The sequence below is a fragment of the Trachinotus anak genome, unplaced genomic scaffold, assembly GCF_046630095.1.
Source record: "Trachinotus anak isolate AG129_WGS33_773 ecotype Australia unplaced genomic scaffold, CSIRO_AGI_Tana_v1 ptg000019l, whole genome shotgun sequence".
NCBI classification, from domain to species: domain Eukaryota; kingdom Metazoa; phylum Chordata; class Actinopteri; order Carangiformes; family Carangidae; genus Trachinotus; species Trachinotus anak.
In genome coordinates, this window is record NW_027273870.1 from 26,609,030 (window position 1) to 26,625,476 (window position 16,447).

General features: G+C 42.1%; 1 protein-coding gene across 2 annotated transcripts in view; it reads left to right on the forward strand.

Annotated features, from left to right (window-relative positions):
• LOC139636023 (voltage-dependent T-type calcium channel subunit alpha-1I) overlaps positions 1-12,984 on the forward strand; it is a 142,838-nt gene extending 129,854 nt beyond the window's left edge. For both annotated transcript variants that reach the window (XM_071503682.1, XM_071503681.1), the window contains 5 exons: positions 198-338; positions 3,771-3,905; positions 5,173-5,347; positions 5,993-6,216; positions 9,612-12,984. In XM_071503682.1, the coding sequence (XP_071359783.1) occupies positions 198-338; positions 3,771-3,905; positions 5,173-5,347; positions 5,993-6,216; positions 9,612-10,280 (1,344 nt within the window). In that variant the 3' untranslated portion in view covers positions 10,281-12,984. The remainder of the gene's footprint in view (positions 1-197; positions 339-3,770; positions 3,906-5,172; positions 5,348-5,992; positions 6,217-9,611) is intronic.
• The last annotated feature ends 3,463 nt before the right edge of the window (positions 12,985-16,447 follow it).

Here is a 16,447-nt window from a genome sequence, read left to right on the forward strand (position 1 = left end):
GTCTCAGTGGCAGCTGTACAGTATGTATCTGACTTTACTGCTTTAATTGGATCGATAATTATGATGCACAGCACAGGAATGTACAGGAACCTCTCTGAAGGTCTAATGAAAGCTACTATTCTTTGTGCTAATTACAAGCAGAGCAAAAGGTCAATGATGTGTGTGTGTGTGTGTGTGTGTATGTGTGTGTGTTGCAGGAGAGCCAGTGGCTGGACAGTGTGTCTCTGCTGATCAAGGACTCACTGGAAGGGGACATGATTGACAACCTCTCCGGTTCAGTTTTCCACCACTACTGCTCTCCTCCTGTCTGCAAGGACTGTAAGAGTCACCCACAAGAGGTGAGTGGGACACACACACACACACTCTTTCCCTTCTCTATCTTTCCATGTAGCTAGTAAATAACTACCCAGGTCTGTTGACCCTGAAGGAGGCAGGTGTATGGTTGATACATGTTGGTCTTGTCTTTACTCACGTAGCCATGTCGATAAACACTTTTTATTTTTTTCTTATGATGAGGACCGTGCTTTAATTTCCCTCTTTTTTGACATCACTCACCCATGCATCAGGAGCAGCAGCTTCTTTTTTTGGTTCCTGCTGGAACCAAAGTTGTAAAGTGTAACTTTTTTGCTTCACCTATTTTCTTGTTAAAAAAAAAAATACAAGGACTGTAGTTGTACCTTTTGTGTGGAGAACACTTTTGAGCCACAAGTCTGAACAGCTGTGGCAGTGATGTGTAATCCTAATATGCTTTGCACAGGAAGACTCAGGAGACTTGGAGCTTTCAAACAGTTTACAATTTGTCAAGATTGTGTGAAGGCCGTGTCACATACATGCCAAAATCCACCTAAACCATGTTGGCAGCTTCAAACAAACTATTGTATATGTGACAGTCCACGTAAAAGATACTTTTTTTTCCCCAGACGTGCTGTACAAAGAACATAACGAGCTCCAGATACATCCACCATAAAGGGAACAGCTAATTATTTAATAGCTTAATACCAATTCAGTCCAATCTAAATATACAGTTTTTAATATGAGTCACTGAAGGCAGTGAACTAATTGAGGCATCTGGGCGGCGCAGGAGAAAACATGTGTCCTCCAGCACAGAGACGTGCACGTCAGTGCCTGGCTGCAGTGTTTCTGCTCGGCTGGGAGCTCCATCGAGCTTGCTGCAGCACGAGGAAGCCCTGATCGATCCATCCGCTCTGCCTCCTTAAGTCTACACCTTCCTCGGAGCCAGAGTGCAAATTAGCAGCAATACGATCTGCAGTGCGGGGGGGGGGGGGGGGGGGGGGGGCTGTCCATTCAAAACTGGGAGTAAAAGTGTTTTTAGAAAAAACGTATCTTCAATAAATCCAATATCACATTATACTGTAAAAATACAATGTATTTGGGTAAATTAGGGAACATAATTGTGTTTTTTTTCTGGTTCTGGACTTGAAAAGAGAAATATTACTGTGATGTACTTGTTTGTGAAGGTTACTGCCCCAGTGCCAAACTTTTTACACTCCAAGGACGCAAGTTTTATACTCCACACTTCACTTCATCAGAGCTCGTCACACAAACTGTGCCTGCAGAAATAAACAAATCCAGTGTGTGTGTGTGTGTGTGTGTGTGTGTGTGTGTGTGTGTGTCAAACCCATAAACTCACACTGCACATTCTCGCCGCTACATCTGTATCCCCTGCTCAATATAAGATCAAACATCTGAGTGAAACCACATCATCCTCCATTTCCCCAGGTTGTTTGTTTATGGCTCAGTTCACAAGGAAACGTATATTTATTTATATATTTGTGTATCTATCCCCAGACAGACAGAGCTGTAAATAATCCTACACTCCTCTGTTTATTTAAAGTGTCGTTCTTGTTGGGAGATAACCACCTGATAAAAATGAAATGCTGTGCCGCTGTGTTGGAGCAATGTAATATTCCTGCTGCATTATTGATATACTAAAATAGATTATTCTAATAAATTATCATGAGTAATATAAATACAAATCATCCAAACTACTGAACGGTTTCATGGTTCCAACATGAAGTCTGCAGCAAAACTCAAAAAACTAAACATGTCCCGTCTCCCCACCTATACCTGTATCACTGGACCATCACCAGACAACCCAACAAACCACACACCTTCCAGCTGGTCCTGGATGGTCCCGACTCCCCCACCCACTTACCCCTTGTACTTGTTTTCTGCCTGGGACCCCCCCCCTCTTATTTTATCATTAAAATAAGAGGCTGTGTCTGTATCGTTAGTGGGTCAGATTGGAAAAGTTTGGGGACCACTGCTGTAGAGTATTTGAATGGAATCTTCACAACTGTGGATCTGATTCCCATAAATGGACAAAAATGACTTCAATGTCCTCATCTTAAATGACCCTGTGCAATATGTGTGCTGCCCTCATGCACTAATGTTGGGATCGGGACAGTATTGAGGGAAAGTCGCTGAGGACTTGCTGACAAAATCACATTTTTATCCCTCAAAGTTAGAAAAAAAATGAAGTTCCATGATGTGTAATATGCACTTGATTGGGTATTTCTATAATCCAATTTTCATCAGATTTTCATCCTGTTTTCATCCTGTTCATTTAATTCAAAATAAAATCCGATACAGTTAATACCCAGATTTCATTTGCTATAAAGATAGAAATAACTATTTCCAATATTGGAGGGCTTATCTGAAAAAAAAAGAAAAAAAAAAAAAAAAAAAGCACCATATTAATTTCTGCAGCTGGTAACGTTCAGATTCTTTCTCTGCCTCATATGGTCATGAAGGTCCAGTCACACATTTCACTGGTTTCTCACTCATGACGCACACAGACGTAAACACATCAGTCACACACAACTAGAACCAGCTTCTGCTCAGAACAGAGGTCCCTCCCATTACTGCAACATGACGGTAGCTCTGTGTGTGTGTGTCTGTTTGTGTAATTGCATGCATCAAGGCTTCTTACTGTAGATGGGTTTCAGATATGTGTCACCTCAGGGCAGCGCAGGATCTCTGCATTCACTCTGCTCTCCGTGCAAATCAAAGGTGCTGCCGTGCACGGAGGTTGGCCCGGATGAAAATGTGCCGTAATGTGGTGTGGCCTTCATCCTCTTTGTTCTGCTCTAATCTTCACCCCTTTCTTGTCAATATTACAGGTGCACCTCATATTTATTTGATCTTCTCTCTGCACAGTGCGACCAAAATGTTGGATATTTTACAATGTGTCTTCAAACCACCTCAGAAACTTTGAGCTAAAAATCCATCTGTTCTCCTTCTAAAAGACTATTTCTAACGTTGTGTAACACGGGAGTGATTTTCATCATTTTACAGCAGTCACACTTTTTCATGCACAACATTTTCTTAGTAGCAATCATTTGAATTTTGTTGGTTTGTGTCATTTTATAAGATGAATTTCCTTTTTCATTTTCTAATGAAAATATTTGTCTGGTTTATCAAATTATACTTTGATATCAGTCACTCACAAAAGCTTTTTTGTTTTGAGGATAATGTACCGTTTTCCAAAAACAAAGAGGGAAAGAAATAACTCAGGTTCATGATATTCCTTTCTTCCTTAGACACATGACTTTAATAATTGGTAACAAGCATCTCACACCCACTCTCATACATCTTGTACATGTCACCACTGTCACCCACTTGGTAACACCCACATTAGGTTTCTGCCTCTGACTCTGATTCAGTGGCGAGGTGTGGTGACATCACATCCTGCTGACACATTATACTGAAGAAGCAGTGTGACTGGTTGCTGTGTGTTTGTGGGACAGATCCGATTGGCGGAGGTGGAGCAGGCGTCTCTGATGTCAGAGCAGCTGTCGGACAAGTCATCGTCTCCGGCGCTGCCGGATGACCTCAGCCTGGACGAACACAGCAGCTACCAGCTGCTGGTCAGAGGCAGCCAGGTACACACACACACACACACACACACACACACACACACACACACACACACCAGACACATAATTCGGGATTAGAAATAATTCAATATTAATTTGAAGCAAAGTTTAATTACAGAACAGCAAGAGTACTTACCCTTATTATTTTTCATTGTTGTATTATTATGTTGCTTGTTCGCACCCTCATTGTTCATGTAATTTGTCAGTAGGATAATGTATGGTTGTGGAGAGTAAAATTCATGCAGGTACTTTGGGCAGCCTAGAGGGTCCTCTGAGAGAGACGTGGGAGGTCACAGTGAGTTCAGGTTGAGAGCCTGAAGAAAGGAAGTAAAGGGATTATTTTTAACTCATGCACACCTGGAAGTTTGTTTTTGTCCAAGTGTGCAACAACAATGTATACTGATGCTTTTTTTTTTTTTTTTACCATATTGTGTGACGTATATATGTGTTCCCATCATTACAGTGCAGGTACAGGGAAGCAAAATATTCGTATGCATGTTTCTGATCGTGCTGAATATCATATCCAACAGTGAATATTTCAGCAGCTTTAAACAGTTACATTAGCTGTAATAATCACACACACACACACACACACACAGGTACATGTCTTTGGGGTTTTGAGGAGTCACAGCTCATGTCATCACACCTCTTCCATCTTTGTGCTAATCATCATTAATTACTATTTACACGCTTTACTGCCTGATTAAAACAGATGCCTCCCTCTGAGCTCGTGATAGGAGCATGCTGGGATGCACACATGTGGTGTATGTAATTTTGTGCGTGTGTGCGTGCGTGCGTGCGTGCGTGTGCGCATGCGTGTGGGTGTGTGTGTGTGTGAGCACGTCTTTCACATCTCCTTCTTCCCCTGAACACTTTGCTCTCGGCTCACAGCGATTCCACCTGGCCCGTTTCATCACTGCGTCATTGAAGGCCTGCTCATTTGATCCAGTTTACAACCGACAACAGCAGCCGAGCAATTTGAAGCTTTGAAGCCTGCCGTTACTTTCTTTTCACCACGTCCAATTTTAATCAGATTTGTATAGATGGATAAAGGAAGGAGACATGAAAAGGGAGCTTTTTGAAATTGGAAACAAATTGTACTCAGATTTCCATTATGACAAGGGGAAATGAAAGGCCTCAGTTTGATATCTTTCTTGCTCCGGTGAGCGTTGGTGCACCTGGATATCACGCTCATTCTGCCTCCATCTCTTTGTCTCTCCCTCTCTTTCCACTCACTCTTTTGTCTTCTTCTGTTTTTCCATCTTGCTCTTAGAGGGGCAGCAGTGACTCCCGCAGTTCGGAGGAGTTGCCCACCCAGGGGGGTTACAGAGGGCTCCGTCCCTCCAGCTCCGGAAGCGAGGAGGGGGTCCAGGAGCTGTTTGAGGTGGGCGTCCATCCTCAGTTGAACCCTCCCTCGCTGGAGCAGCAAAGCCCGGCACATTGCACAGGTAACAGAGTACACATGGTGGCAATAGACGATGTGCATGTAATTGTAAATGGTAATCTGAGTGTTGTTCTTTCATTAAAACCTACATCTTGTTGATCGTTTTTCATCCAGCGCCAGCGAAATGGTTCAATTGAATCTTTCGCATCGACTAATCATATTAAAATAATCCCTCTCAGGGCTACCTTTCATGAGCGCTCCTTATTATCCTTATCAGGGTTCTCCGTGACCTTCAGTGGTATTTAAGCACCGCAATTTTATTAAGCCACGACTTTGACACGACATTGATAGTATCGTTTAAATAAGAGGAGGCTTCTTCTGAAGCAGGCACACAAGGACGCGTCTCATATTCCACACAGCTGATTGACTTCCACTGCAATTAGAGCAGTGATAGATGAGGCAGAAAGGGAGATGCTGATGAATGACATGTTATGGTATGTTGATGGCTCACACAAACCCCCCCACCTCCACCCACCCACCCACCAACCCCAGTAACACGGCTGTCATCACTGGAACAGATGGAGCGATACGAGACAAAGTCAGTTCAGGGTGACTGTTGAACAGCAGGATGTCACTGAAGACCTGTGTGCATTGGGGGTTGAAAAAAGACACAAACAAACTGTCTATAACTAGGACCGTCTCTTTTCAGAGGGTGATGGAGGAAGCTGCAGTGGAGGTGGTGGTGGTGGTGGTGGGTCCTCGCCCGTCTTCCACCTACCAGCAGACTTCTTCCATCCAGCTGCCGCCGCTCCTCCAGGCAGTCCCCGGAACAGTGTTAGCCCAGGAGACAGGGGGCCGTCCAGGTTGGCCTCCCCAGCCTCCTGGGCCTCCCTTCGCTCACCCGGAGCCAACAGCAGGCCCCTCAGCTCTCAGGTATTATGGACAGATGAATAGATTTGTATATGCCTGGATGGATGGATGGATGGATGGATAGACAAATGGAAAACTGACACCAGTATCTCAGTGTAACACATCAGAGACATGATGGAACAGTGTAAATAGATTATTCCTGAGAGGACGCTCAGTGAACCACAGTTGTCATGCATCAAACACAGGCAGTCAGGTGGGATTTGCTGAATGCAGTGTAATGTAGAGGGAGCTTGTGATCTGGAAGCTTGATACTGCAGCACGCTTTGATCTATAGCTACACACAATAACAAAGGCACTAATTACTGACACAAAATATTCATTTAAAAGTATTTTATTATGATTTGTCAACAGTAACTGAGGTTCAGCCCTCTTTGGGCACAAGGTGACACCACTTCATTTGATTATAAATGAACACTTTAAAGGTCCCATATGTTATAAAGGTCCATGTTTTTTGATTATAAAGCAGGTCTAGGTTCTATATTAATACTGTGAAAGTATTAAAGCCTCAGTCCACAGACAAATGCACACAGCCTGTATTCAGAAAATGAACCATTAAAATGAGCCATCAGGACATCGGTAACTTTGTGATGTCACAACAAGCCCCTTTTCCAAAGACCTGCTGACATCTGGCTTTTGTCAGCAATAGAAAAGGGTGCAACTGGCATTCACACCCGGCTCAAATGACTCTGCAGTAGATACAGGTATTTAGTGGCTCCGGCTCCAATCAGAGGCAATTTACAGTAAAAACAACGCCCAGGTGAACACACTAATGTTCACCCCTTTACTGTGTTTCAGAGCACACAAAACACTGTAAACAGACCTGACACCTGCCCAGCACAGTCCTGTTAAACCAGAAACACAGCGGCAACACTGTGTTCGGGCCTGCAGGAGTGAGCTGCAAAGTAGTTTCAGAAACACACAATCACCAATCGAAGTGTCGCACATGGAGGCTCCGACACTTACAGGGGCTGCAACCCAAGCATGAGAGTCTGCACAGGAGCTAACAGCTCACTCTGTCTCCCCTGTGTGTGTGTGTGTGTGTGTGTGTGTGTGTGTGTGTGTGTGTGTGTGTGTGTGTGTGTGTGTGTGTGTGTGTGTGTGCGTGTGTGTGTGCGTGCATGCGTGCGCGCTCTGGAACTGTGTGTGATGACATTGCTTCTTGCAGTTGTGCATCCTCAGTCCCAATAGAAAGACAAACATGGTTGGCAGTGTAAAAGCTGTTAAAAGGGTAAAAGCAGTCAGTGCTCTCTGCCATGCCCCAAGCCCACCCCACCCAGACCCACCATCCAGTCTTGCAGGAAACAGTCAGCTTATTTTCTGATTGGCTCACTGACCTGTTGTTTTTAGAGCTCCAGAGAGAATTTTTGTCACTCCAGTTTTTGATTCTTAAAACCATAAATATATTCTTATTTAAATCAAAACTTGAAATAAAACACAGGAAAAGTGTAAAACATGGGACCTTTAAAGTGGCGCTATATGACGAGATGTGTAACAGCAATTTATTGTGTTGTTTATCAATCAGAACCTAAAGACTTAAGACCGGCGTCAGTGGCTGATCAGAACCTGTTCATTTACCAAACTGTAAACACAGATGTGAAACTTCCCACTTCCATTGATATCCTGCTGTAGTGTGAAACTCCGGAGAAACTATTTAGTTATAATTATATCCAGGAACTCATCTATATTGAGTCTAACACCTCCCCTCTGTTGGCTCTGGCACGAAACAGCCGATAATGAAAAGGCCGTTATTTTAGTTCTTGTTCCTGCGTAACCATGGAGACAGATTTCTCTTTCTTTCCCCTCTACCTGTTTGGTTTGTTTAGCTCTCGTGCCTGAGTGCCTCTGTGATCCTCAGCTGCTACAGTAATGCTCTGCGGCACTCAGCTAATTAGCCTGGCCAGCCCTGAGCCTGATACCGACGCTGCGCACACTGTTGTTCTAAGCTCACTCTCCTCACGCTCTTCTCATGTCCCTTCTCTTCTGTGCTGTTTATCTCTTTTTGTCTTCCTCTGGTGCTCTCCTTCCTCTCCCTCTACGCTTCTTTTCTCTGTCCTTTATCGTTTAGTTCTTTTTCTCCCATTCCATCCATTCCTCCTTTTTCATAATCTCTTACTCTCCCCGTGGTCTTGTACACTGAGAGCACTGCATGTACCAGTGCCAGCATCAGGAATGATGATTAACACTCCCCTGCTCATGTAACATTTCCAATGAAACAAATGCTGCATGACATAATGAGTCAGGATAAAGTTCAAGGATAAACTAAACAAATTCTGTTGCTTGAAACTTGAAACTCAGTTTTAAACTACACAACTTTTATTTTAAAGCCTCCTTTTATCTCTAAGCCCAGATTAAGATCAGCCCTGCTGCTCCACATTGTTAAATTCCAATTTAAACTTTTAAACAGTTGTGGTGGTTCTTCAAAAAAAAACTTTAACAATGGCTGCAATGACAGGCTACACAATTGAGCACAGTCCCTGGAAAGAAAAAAGAACAAAAAAACAAACAAAAAAACAAGGGAATGACTCAATCGGGTCGGGTTTTTAATACTCTACAGATTCAGAAAATAATTTGAACTGAAAAAAAGCAAAGCAACAGAAAGGCTGAAGCGGCAAGGAAACATGAGAGCAAGCAAAATGCAATTTGGAGCTACATTCTCTATTTGAGCCTTTTTGAGACAAGCGAGCCTTTCTGTCATGCCACTGTAACAAGTTTTGATGGTTCACCCACACAAGCATTTTAACTTTAAAGGTCCCATATTCTATAAAATGAGATGTTTCCATGTCTTTTGATTATAAAGCAGATCCAGGGTCTATATTAATACTGTGAACGTATCAAAGCCTCAGTCCACAGAGAAATGTACACCATGCCTGTATTCAGAAACTGAGCCTTAAAACAAGCCGTCAGGACTTCTGTAACTTTGGGATGTCACAACAAAGCAGTTACTTCCCTCAGCCATGCCCCAAGCCAAGCCCACCTGGACCCACCATCAACCTTCCAGAATTTGGTTTCTCTCAGTGTTTACCTGAAATCTGCTATATTTTTATTCAATCATTCAGAAAACAGTCAGCCAATCAGGAAAGAGGCTCTGAGCCTCTCTTCTGATTGGCTTACCAACCTGTTGTTACTAGAGCTCCAGAGAGAAGTCTGAGAGAAGAGATCTACAACTACATTGTTTTGGGTGCTTAAAAACCACAAATATATCTTCTTAAGGATATGAAAACTTCCAAATAAAACACAGGGAAAGTATAAAATATGGGACCTTTAAATCTGTTTCAATCAATTTAAACAAAGTTTTGCTAAACTATCTTAAGATTAACCCTATTTTACCCTTATTTTAGTTTCAATATCCTGTTTGCTTCCTTTCTTTTTCTTTCATGACCTCCCTCCTCTGTGTGCAGCACCCGTCCCACAGTGACTCCTCCCTGGCCACGGGCAGTTCAGAGTGCAGCCTGCAGACCACTGTAGAGGAGGGTCTCAGCTTCAGCGTCTCCCCGCCTCGGGACCTGGATCTGCCTGTGCCTCTCCTCTGCCCCCTCCCTAACCCCAACTTACACCCCCAGGTACCAGCCACAGGGGACCAGGGCAACCCTTTACTTAAGAGACGCAGCACTACTATCACACTCCAAGCCACCAGGGGGCACCAGAGGAGCCAGAGTAGCTGTGGCGGTGGCAGCACCAGCCCCGGCTGTCCCCGACAAGACTCCATGGACCCTTCTGATGAGGATGTGGGCATGGGGACAGGCGGAGATGGCTGCCGTCAGACCTTTAACAGCGAACACTTCTCAGAAACACTGAACAGCCTCTCGCTCACGTCGCTGCTCACCCCGGGCTCTCTGGCACCCCCGCTGGTGAAGAAATGTAATAGCACAGGCTCGCTGGACCAGACCAATCTATCCACCCGCAGCAAAGACGGACGCCACTTCTACGGCATAGATTCCCACGGTTACTTGTCCAACCGCTGGACGGAAGGAAGAGCGAGTAGTAAGGAGGAGGACAGTGACATCACAGGCTTCAGCATGAAAAGCAGCAGCCAACCCACAGACACAACCTCCAGGAAAAATAGATGAAACACTTGTTGCCTCTCTGTAGTGGAACTCTTTATACATTTGCATTTCTGGACCTTCAGCAGAACAGGCAGAGACTTTTATTACATCTCCTGTGAACCCAATTCTGAAATTCTCTCTCGTCTTTGAATCGTCTTTTTTCTCTATTTCCTCCCTGGATCTGGCTGCTTGGGATCAGTCATTTCTCAAGAGATTACAGATTCTTCTGAGTTTTGGCATCCTCTCATTTCCACAGGATATGTGGTTGCTGTTTGAAAGGTCTGAACAGTAATGACAGGGGGCTTAGCCTTTTAACGTAACCAGCCTGGCGGCCCTGGGCTTTACATTTTAGCCATGCTCAAACACAGAATACTGGGGGAGGCCATTAGAGAGACGGGCCTGAGACTCACAGTGATTGATGAACATTAGTGAGGTGATGTTATTCACATGAAAGTGATAAAAAAAATTCAATTTTCTCTAAGGGACAGGGCTTGCTCGACCCAACGTGCCCTCAGCCTTTGTGCAAAAACAGTGTTGTCAGTATTGGACAGATGGCAAACCCCAATGCTTCTTTTAAGGATGAACTGAACTTTGTACAGTTGTCTTTTTTTTTCTTTTTTTTTGTTTGTTTCTTTTTTTGTCATATCCATCGCTAACAGTAGCATCAACCAACCTTTTTTCCTCTCTAGCAGATTCTGTGGGTAACAGAAAATCGAAAGGTCGTCTATTTTCTGTTCTTTTGCAACTTCAATGTGTTGAAGTTGTGTGAATGTAGACGTGTCTGTCTCTGTTTGTGAGAGAGAAGGAGACCAAGACAAGCAAGGCCAGTCCGACTGATAAAGGGCCTCTTTGAATAGAAGAATGGATATGTGACTGCTGCTGAGAATACATGTGGGTTGTTAGTAGAAGCGTTGGCCACTTCCAGAGTGGATTAATTCTACAAACCCATGAAAGGGCTAAAATGTACTGAGTGCAGACCTGGGCCAAATACTATTAGCAAATAATCTTTTGCTATGTAACAAAGTGTTTGAACATGTCTTTAAGCTACATCCATTACTTTCAAAGAGTTTTTTCTGATGCTAATAATATATACAGACATAAGACAGAAATGAACAAGTCATTTCCCAGACTACATGTACAATTTCTGCTCCAGATTTAAATACAGAAGAATTTGAATTTCCTCACATGATACATGGGTAGCAGTGTTTCCTGCAGGTCAAAATATACTGTGCAAGACAGGGGGTAAACAAAGTATTTCAATATTATATGTACATGGAAAGCTTTACAACAGTAGGAGTCATCCGGTTTTCCCTGAATTCTCCAGCTTCACCCACTGAGCAGCATCTCTGCACCAGGCAGCTGATGAAAACAACGAGAAGATGAAGGCTTAGAGCTAATGTCCAGTTACAGCTGATAAAGTAAAGGAGGATTTGTTACTCATGTTAAGTGGCTCAAAGATACTGTTGAAAACTTTTATCAGCATGCTAACTCCCTAGCACTGCTACAGGACACTTTTGGAAACATCATCAAAGTAATTGCTGAGGTTATGTCAATTCCTTGAAGGTTCTTCCCTCTCACAACCTGTCGCCATTAGAAAACCAGTCAAACTGAATCAAACTCAGAAAGAGCAACAGAAACTAAAGAGAACTAGAGTTAGTTGTTTGAGTAATTGTAGCTACTCAACAACGAACTTAATAGCTTGTATTTTGTACAAATTGTCACCTGTTCACCGGCTCTGTGGAATGAGTCTGGGGATTTGGAGCAAGTTGGATGACATCAAACCGTCTTTATCAGCCTTTGCTGTTGTTCTATGGGCCACAATATACTTATATTATACTTATAATATAGAGCTGTTAATACATGTTATATGTTAAACAAGGTACCGATGGGAGACACTGGGTGAGGGTCTCGTAGGTGGGATTTCCAGGTTTTGTTTTGCTGCATTAAACCCAAAATGATTATTTGACTCAGGTCTGCTTGAGTGTAGCAAGATATTAGAAAATACCCAATACTATGGCAAGCAATGTGGTCCAAGTTGGTGTAATTTGTAACTTTGAGCACTTGTTTAACAAAATGTAAAATGTAATGACCCATCATATAATATAGTTGTGTCACAATCTTTAAAACCCAGAGCAGGTGGACCTCAGGTGGACCTATGTGCACTCACACACACACACACACACACACACTGATGCACACACATGCCCTCACATACACAAACAGCCACATATTTCATACGAAGATGTCGATGTCAGAACGCTGCGGGATGTTTCTGTAGCTGTCTGAGATGAGAGAGAGGAAACCTCAGTGTTTATCTCTTTCTCTGCTTTGTCTTCATTCCCCTCTTATTCCCATTCAATTGTATTATCTCTCTTCCACAGGGAAGCCAGAGTATTAAATGACTATTGACGACCACCACCACCCCCATTCGAGATATGCAATATGCTACAGTAGATGTACAGTTAGATGTATGAGACTCATATAGATAGGCAATATGGTGAGAGAAGATTATATTTATGAATTCATGTATTAGAATAAAATGTCACCGAGATTCAAAGGTCACTGAAAGGATGATGATGTATTCATGTATTCCAGAGTGTTGGAGTGTGTGTTTTCTCTTTTTCCCTCCATCTCCCCAGACTTGATTTTCCTTCTCCAAAATGCATGTGGGTTTTTCTTTCTGTTTTCTTAATGTCATTCAAGTGTCATATAAAAGTGAGATAGATTTTCAACAGCCTCTGACTCCTGAAGTTGTTCTTTCACAATAAGGGTTACTGCAGTTTTTTGCTCTTCAAGGTTGAGTCGAATTTTAAAGTTGGTCTTACTTACTTTTAATGTATTTGCTGTACAAAAAGCTTCATTTATTTTATCAAACTGTGTCCCTGATGGTAGGGCTAGGAGCAAAATATCTAAAATTATTTATAGAGACATATCCTGCTAAATTAAATTAAGCTGAATGAACAATTCTGCCTGAGGCTTCAACTGCATCTATTTTTATGCCTCTGCACCGGCGACAGATGTGGCTGGAAGCATTATGTTTCCAGGCTGCCCCTTCATACATCTATCATGTTCTTGTGAACACAATTTATCAGGAATGCTTTGAGGGAATCTCTCCAAATGTTCACATGGCCTCAAAGATGAAGTGATTAAATTTTGGTAGTGAAAGGTCAAGGTTCACGGTCACTGTGTCCTGTTTTTGGCCATAATTCAAGAATTCAGACATTAATTCCAACAACACTTCACACAAAATGTCTTACAGGATAAAATAATGAAGTGATGGCATTTTATATCCAAAAGGTCAAAGGTTAACTCTTCTGTGCTGCCAGGTTGAATATCTTCACCACATATATTATTATATGAGTCTGGACAGACATGGATGTAAACATCAACCATCAAATGTCTTGGCAGTCCAAAAATGGACAAACAGGTGGGGGGCGCCCTCAATTATGCAGAACTTTAGGCTGTAATGAAATTTAAACAGGTGTGTTATGTAAAAATTCACCACAGTTCAAAGGAAATTAGCTAAACAGAACAAAACCATTTTTTGTATCAGGCTGTAAACTTGTTTATTTCTGCTGTAAAGTTGGGCATTGTAACACGGGAGTCTGTGGGGATTGACTCACATTTGGAGCTGGCCTCAAGTGGACTTTCAAGGAACTGCAGTTTTTGATACTTCCATGTTGGCTTCATTTTTCAGCCCCAGAGGTTGATGTCAGCTTTATTGGCTGGCAGAGGCATAACAACCACGAGGTGTTATTTTCTAGTTCGTGCATTAGTTCAGGTAACTTCCCTCTTGAATGCCATACATTAAATATAACTGTTGTGTGTCTGCCTTAAAGCAGCATGGAGCTTCAGCCTCAGCTAACTGGCATCCTGCAGCCATCAGAGCTCCTCAGGAAGAAGATCACAAACCAATCAGAGGTCCTTTAAAATACCTTTTAACAGCTTGTCCACTTTTCTTCCTGCTTTCATTTGCTTTCCATGCAAGCCATGGTGTGTTTATATAAAACCTTCATTCTGTTGGAGACAAATGATGTGTTGTAGTATTACAGTTGTAGTCCTAAATATCAGGTTGCACCCAGAAGACTGAGGAAGCGATGGAGGTCATCGGGACTCCTCCTGCACAAAGACAAGAAAAGATGCAAAAGGTAATTGAACAGTTTGCCCTGCAGCAGGTGATACAGAGGCTATCGTAACTGTGTCTGCCCTAACATGCAAACAAAAACCTTTTTTTTAACAGCAGAGAAGTTTCTGCACAAACATTGCTTCTGACACTTCTTGTTACATTGCACAACCAAGTGGCTCATGTGTGGATCTCATCTGGAGGAGATAGAAGAGAAACTGTGTTACAGTTTGATGTCTGACAGTTCATGTTTTATTACTGCCTGTGCCTGAATTTCATGTATCTGCCATAAAGAGGCTCTATTAACATGAGTGCGTAGAACACACATTTCAGTGTTAGTCTATATCATGCATTATCTTTGTTATGAGCTACACCTGAGTGGCCCAATCAGCTAATTGAGTCACACCTGTTCTGAATCCATAAAGCCTTCCTTCCACTCCTCTTTCTGGTTCTTACCCACAGAAACTAACTACAGAAGCAAAATGTCGTCTTAACCCAGTTTAACATCTCCCCCTCCTTTTCTTACACAATTAAGCGCAGGAACTTATTTACCAGGAAACCTCTGTTTGCTGCTGTGTCTCCTCTTCTCTCAGCTGTTACTTGTAAAGTTTGCTGGTTTTCTTTCCAGGCTGAAATGAGTGATAGTGTTTAAGTTAACATCCCCATGAAAGTGTCACTTGTAAATTGTGTTTTATTGAGGAATCTAGAATGATTACTGTCTGCAATAAATCACACAGGGTTTTGATTCTTTGAGACAAAACTCCTCTTTTCCTGGATACAAATGTAACAACTCCAAAGACAGGTGTCTTACCTGTGACAGGTATTTTACCACCAGCATTAGTTAGTTTCAGCTCAGCTGGCATCAAACTGTGTCAGTGTCCACACACAACAGGAGCTGGTCTCTGCTGTCTCAGTCTGAGGGGATCCTGGGAAATAATCTCCTTGACAAATAATTGTACACAAACAACAGATCTGAGCTCTGCTATTACTGCGTCAGATCTAATTTATTTTTCCACCCTGAAAACTGGTTGCTTTGGAAACTGGGCCTGGTTGATTGATGCTGGCACTGTAAGATGAAGGAAAGACTGTTTTTAGTACAATATTTCAGACACAGAAGCTGAGACCAAGCAAAATGAACTACAGCAGAGGCTGCGGGAGTGGCCATCACAATAATGCTAACTGGATTAGACTTTAAACTGTTGTTGTTGTTGTTGTTGTTGTTGTTGTTGTTGTTGTTGTTGTTACAAGTGAATTTCAGATACAAAATTCATTCTTTATGTTCTACACATTGTTGTTAAAATGTTGTCGCATAACTCCAAAGCACTATGGTTTTGTTATGTGGTTAAAAATGTGCTAAGGAAGCACTGCTTGTGTTTAAATATTTTAGCTATGCCCACACCACAGCTCTAGGGATGGCAGTGACTGAAATATTGTAAACCTTTGGTTGAGTTGCCATGAAATGTGGTATGCAAGTTCATGTCCTCCACATAGTGAATTTCAACAACTTTGATCCATCAGGTCAAAGTTTTAATTTGTCCAGTGCCTTGGTTTATGATCAAGTTCTGGCAAGACAAATGAAATTCCACTGACATTCCCATTCTTCAAATATTAGCATGCTAACATACTAAACTATGCAGAACTTGGAAAATATCTAGGTAGATATAAATATGTTAGCAAGTTGATGTTAGCATTTAGCTCCAATCAGTCCTATACAAAAGTACAGGCTCACAGTGCTGCTAACATGGCTGTAGACTCTTTGTGACATCTCTATGAAAATGCTAACTTCTACTAATACTAACAACAATAATGATAATACCTTTATCTAAAACTGAATTACAAAGTGTTTCTCCTGCTTGAGATTGGAGGCCTTTGTACATATTTTGTAAAGCCCAATCAGACAAATGTTTAATTATTGACTAAATAAAGTTGACTTGTATTAAAAACCAGCAATAAAAAAACAAGTGCTGCTTAGAGCTTAATAAAAGAGATAAAAATATCTGTGTGTAAAATCTAATCACATGAACTCAAATTTTAAAATTTGTAAAATTTGAATAAGCTCAAATATGTT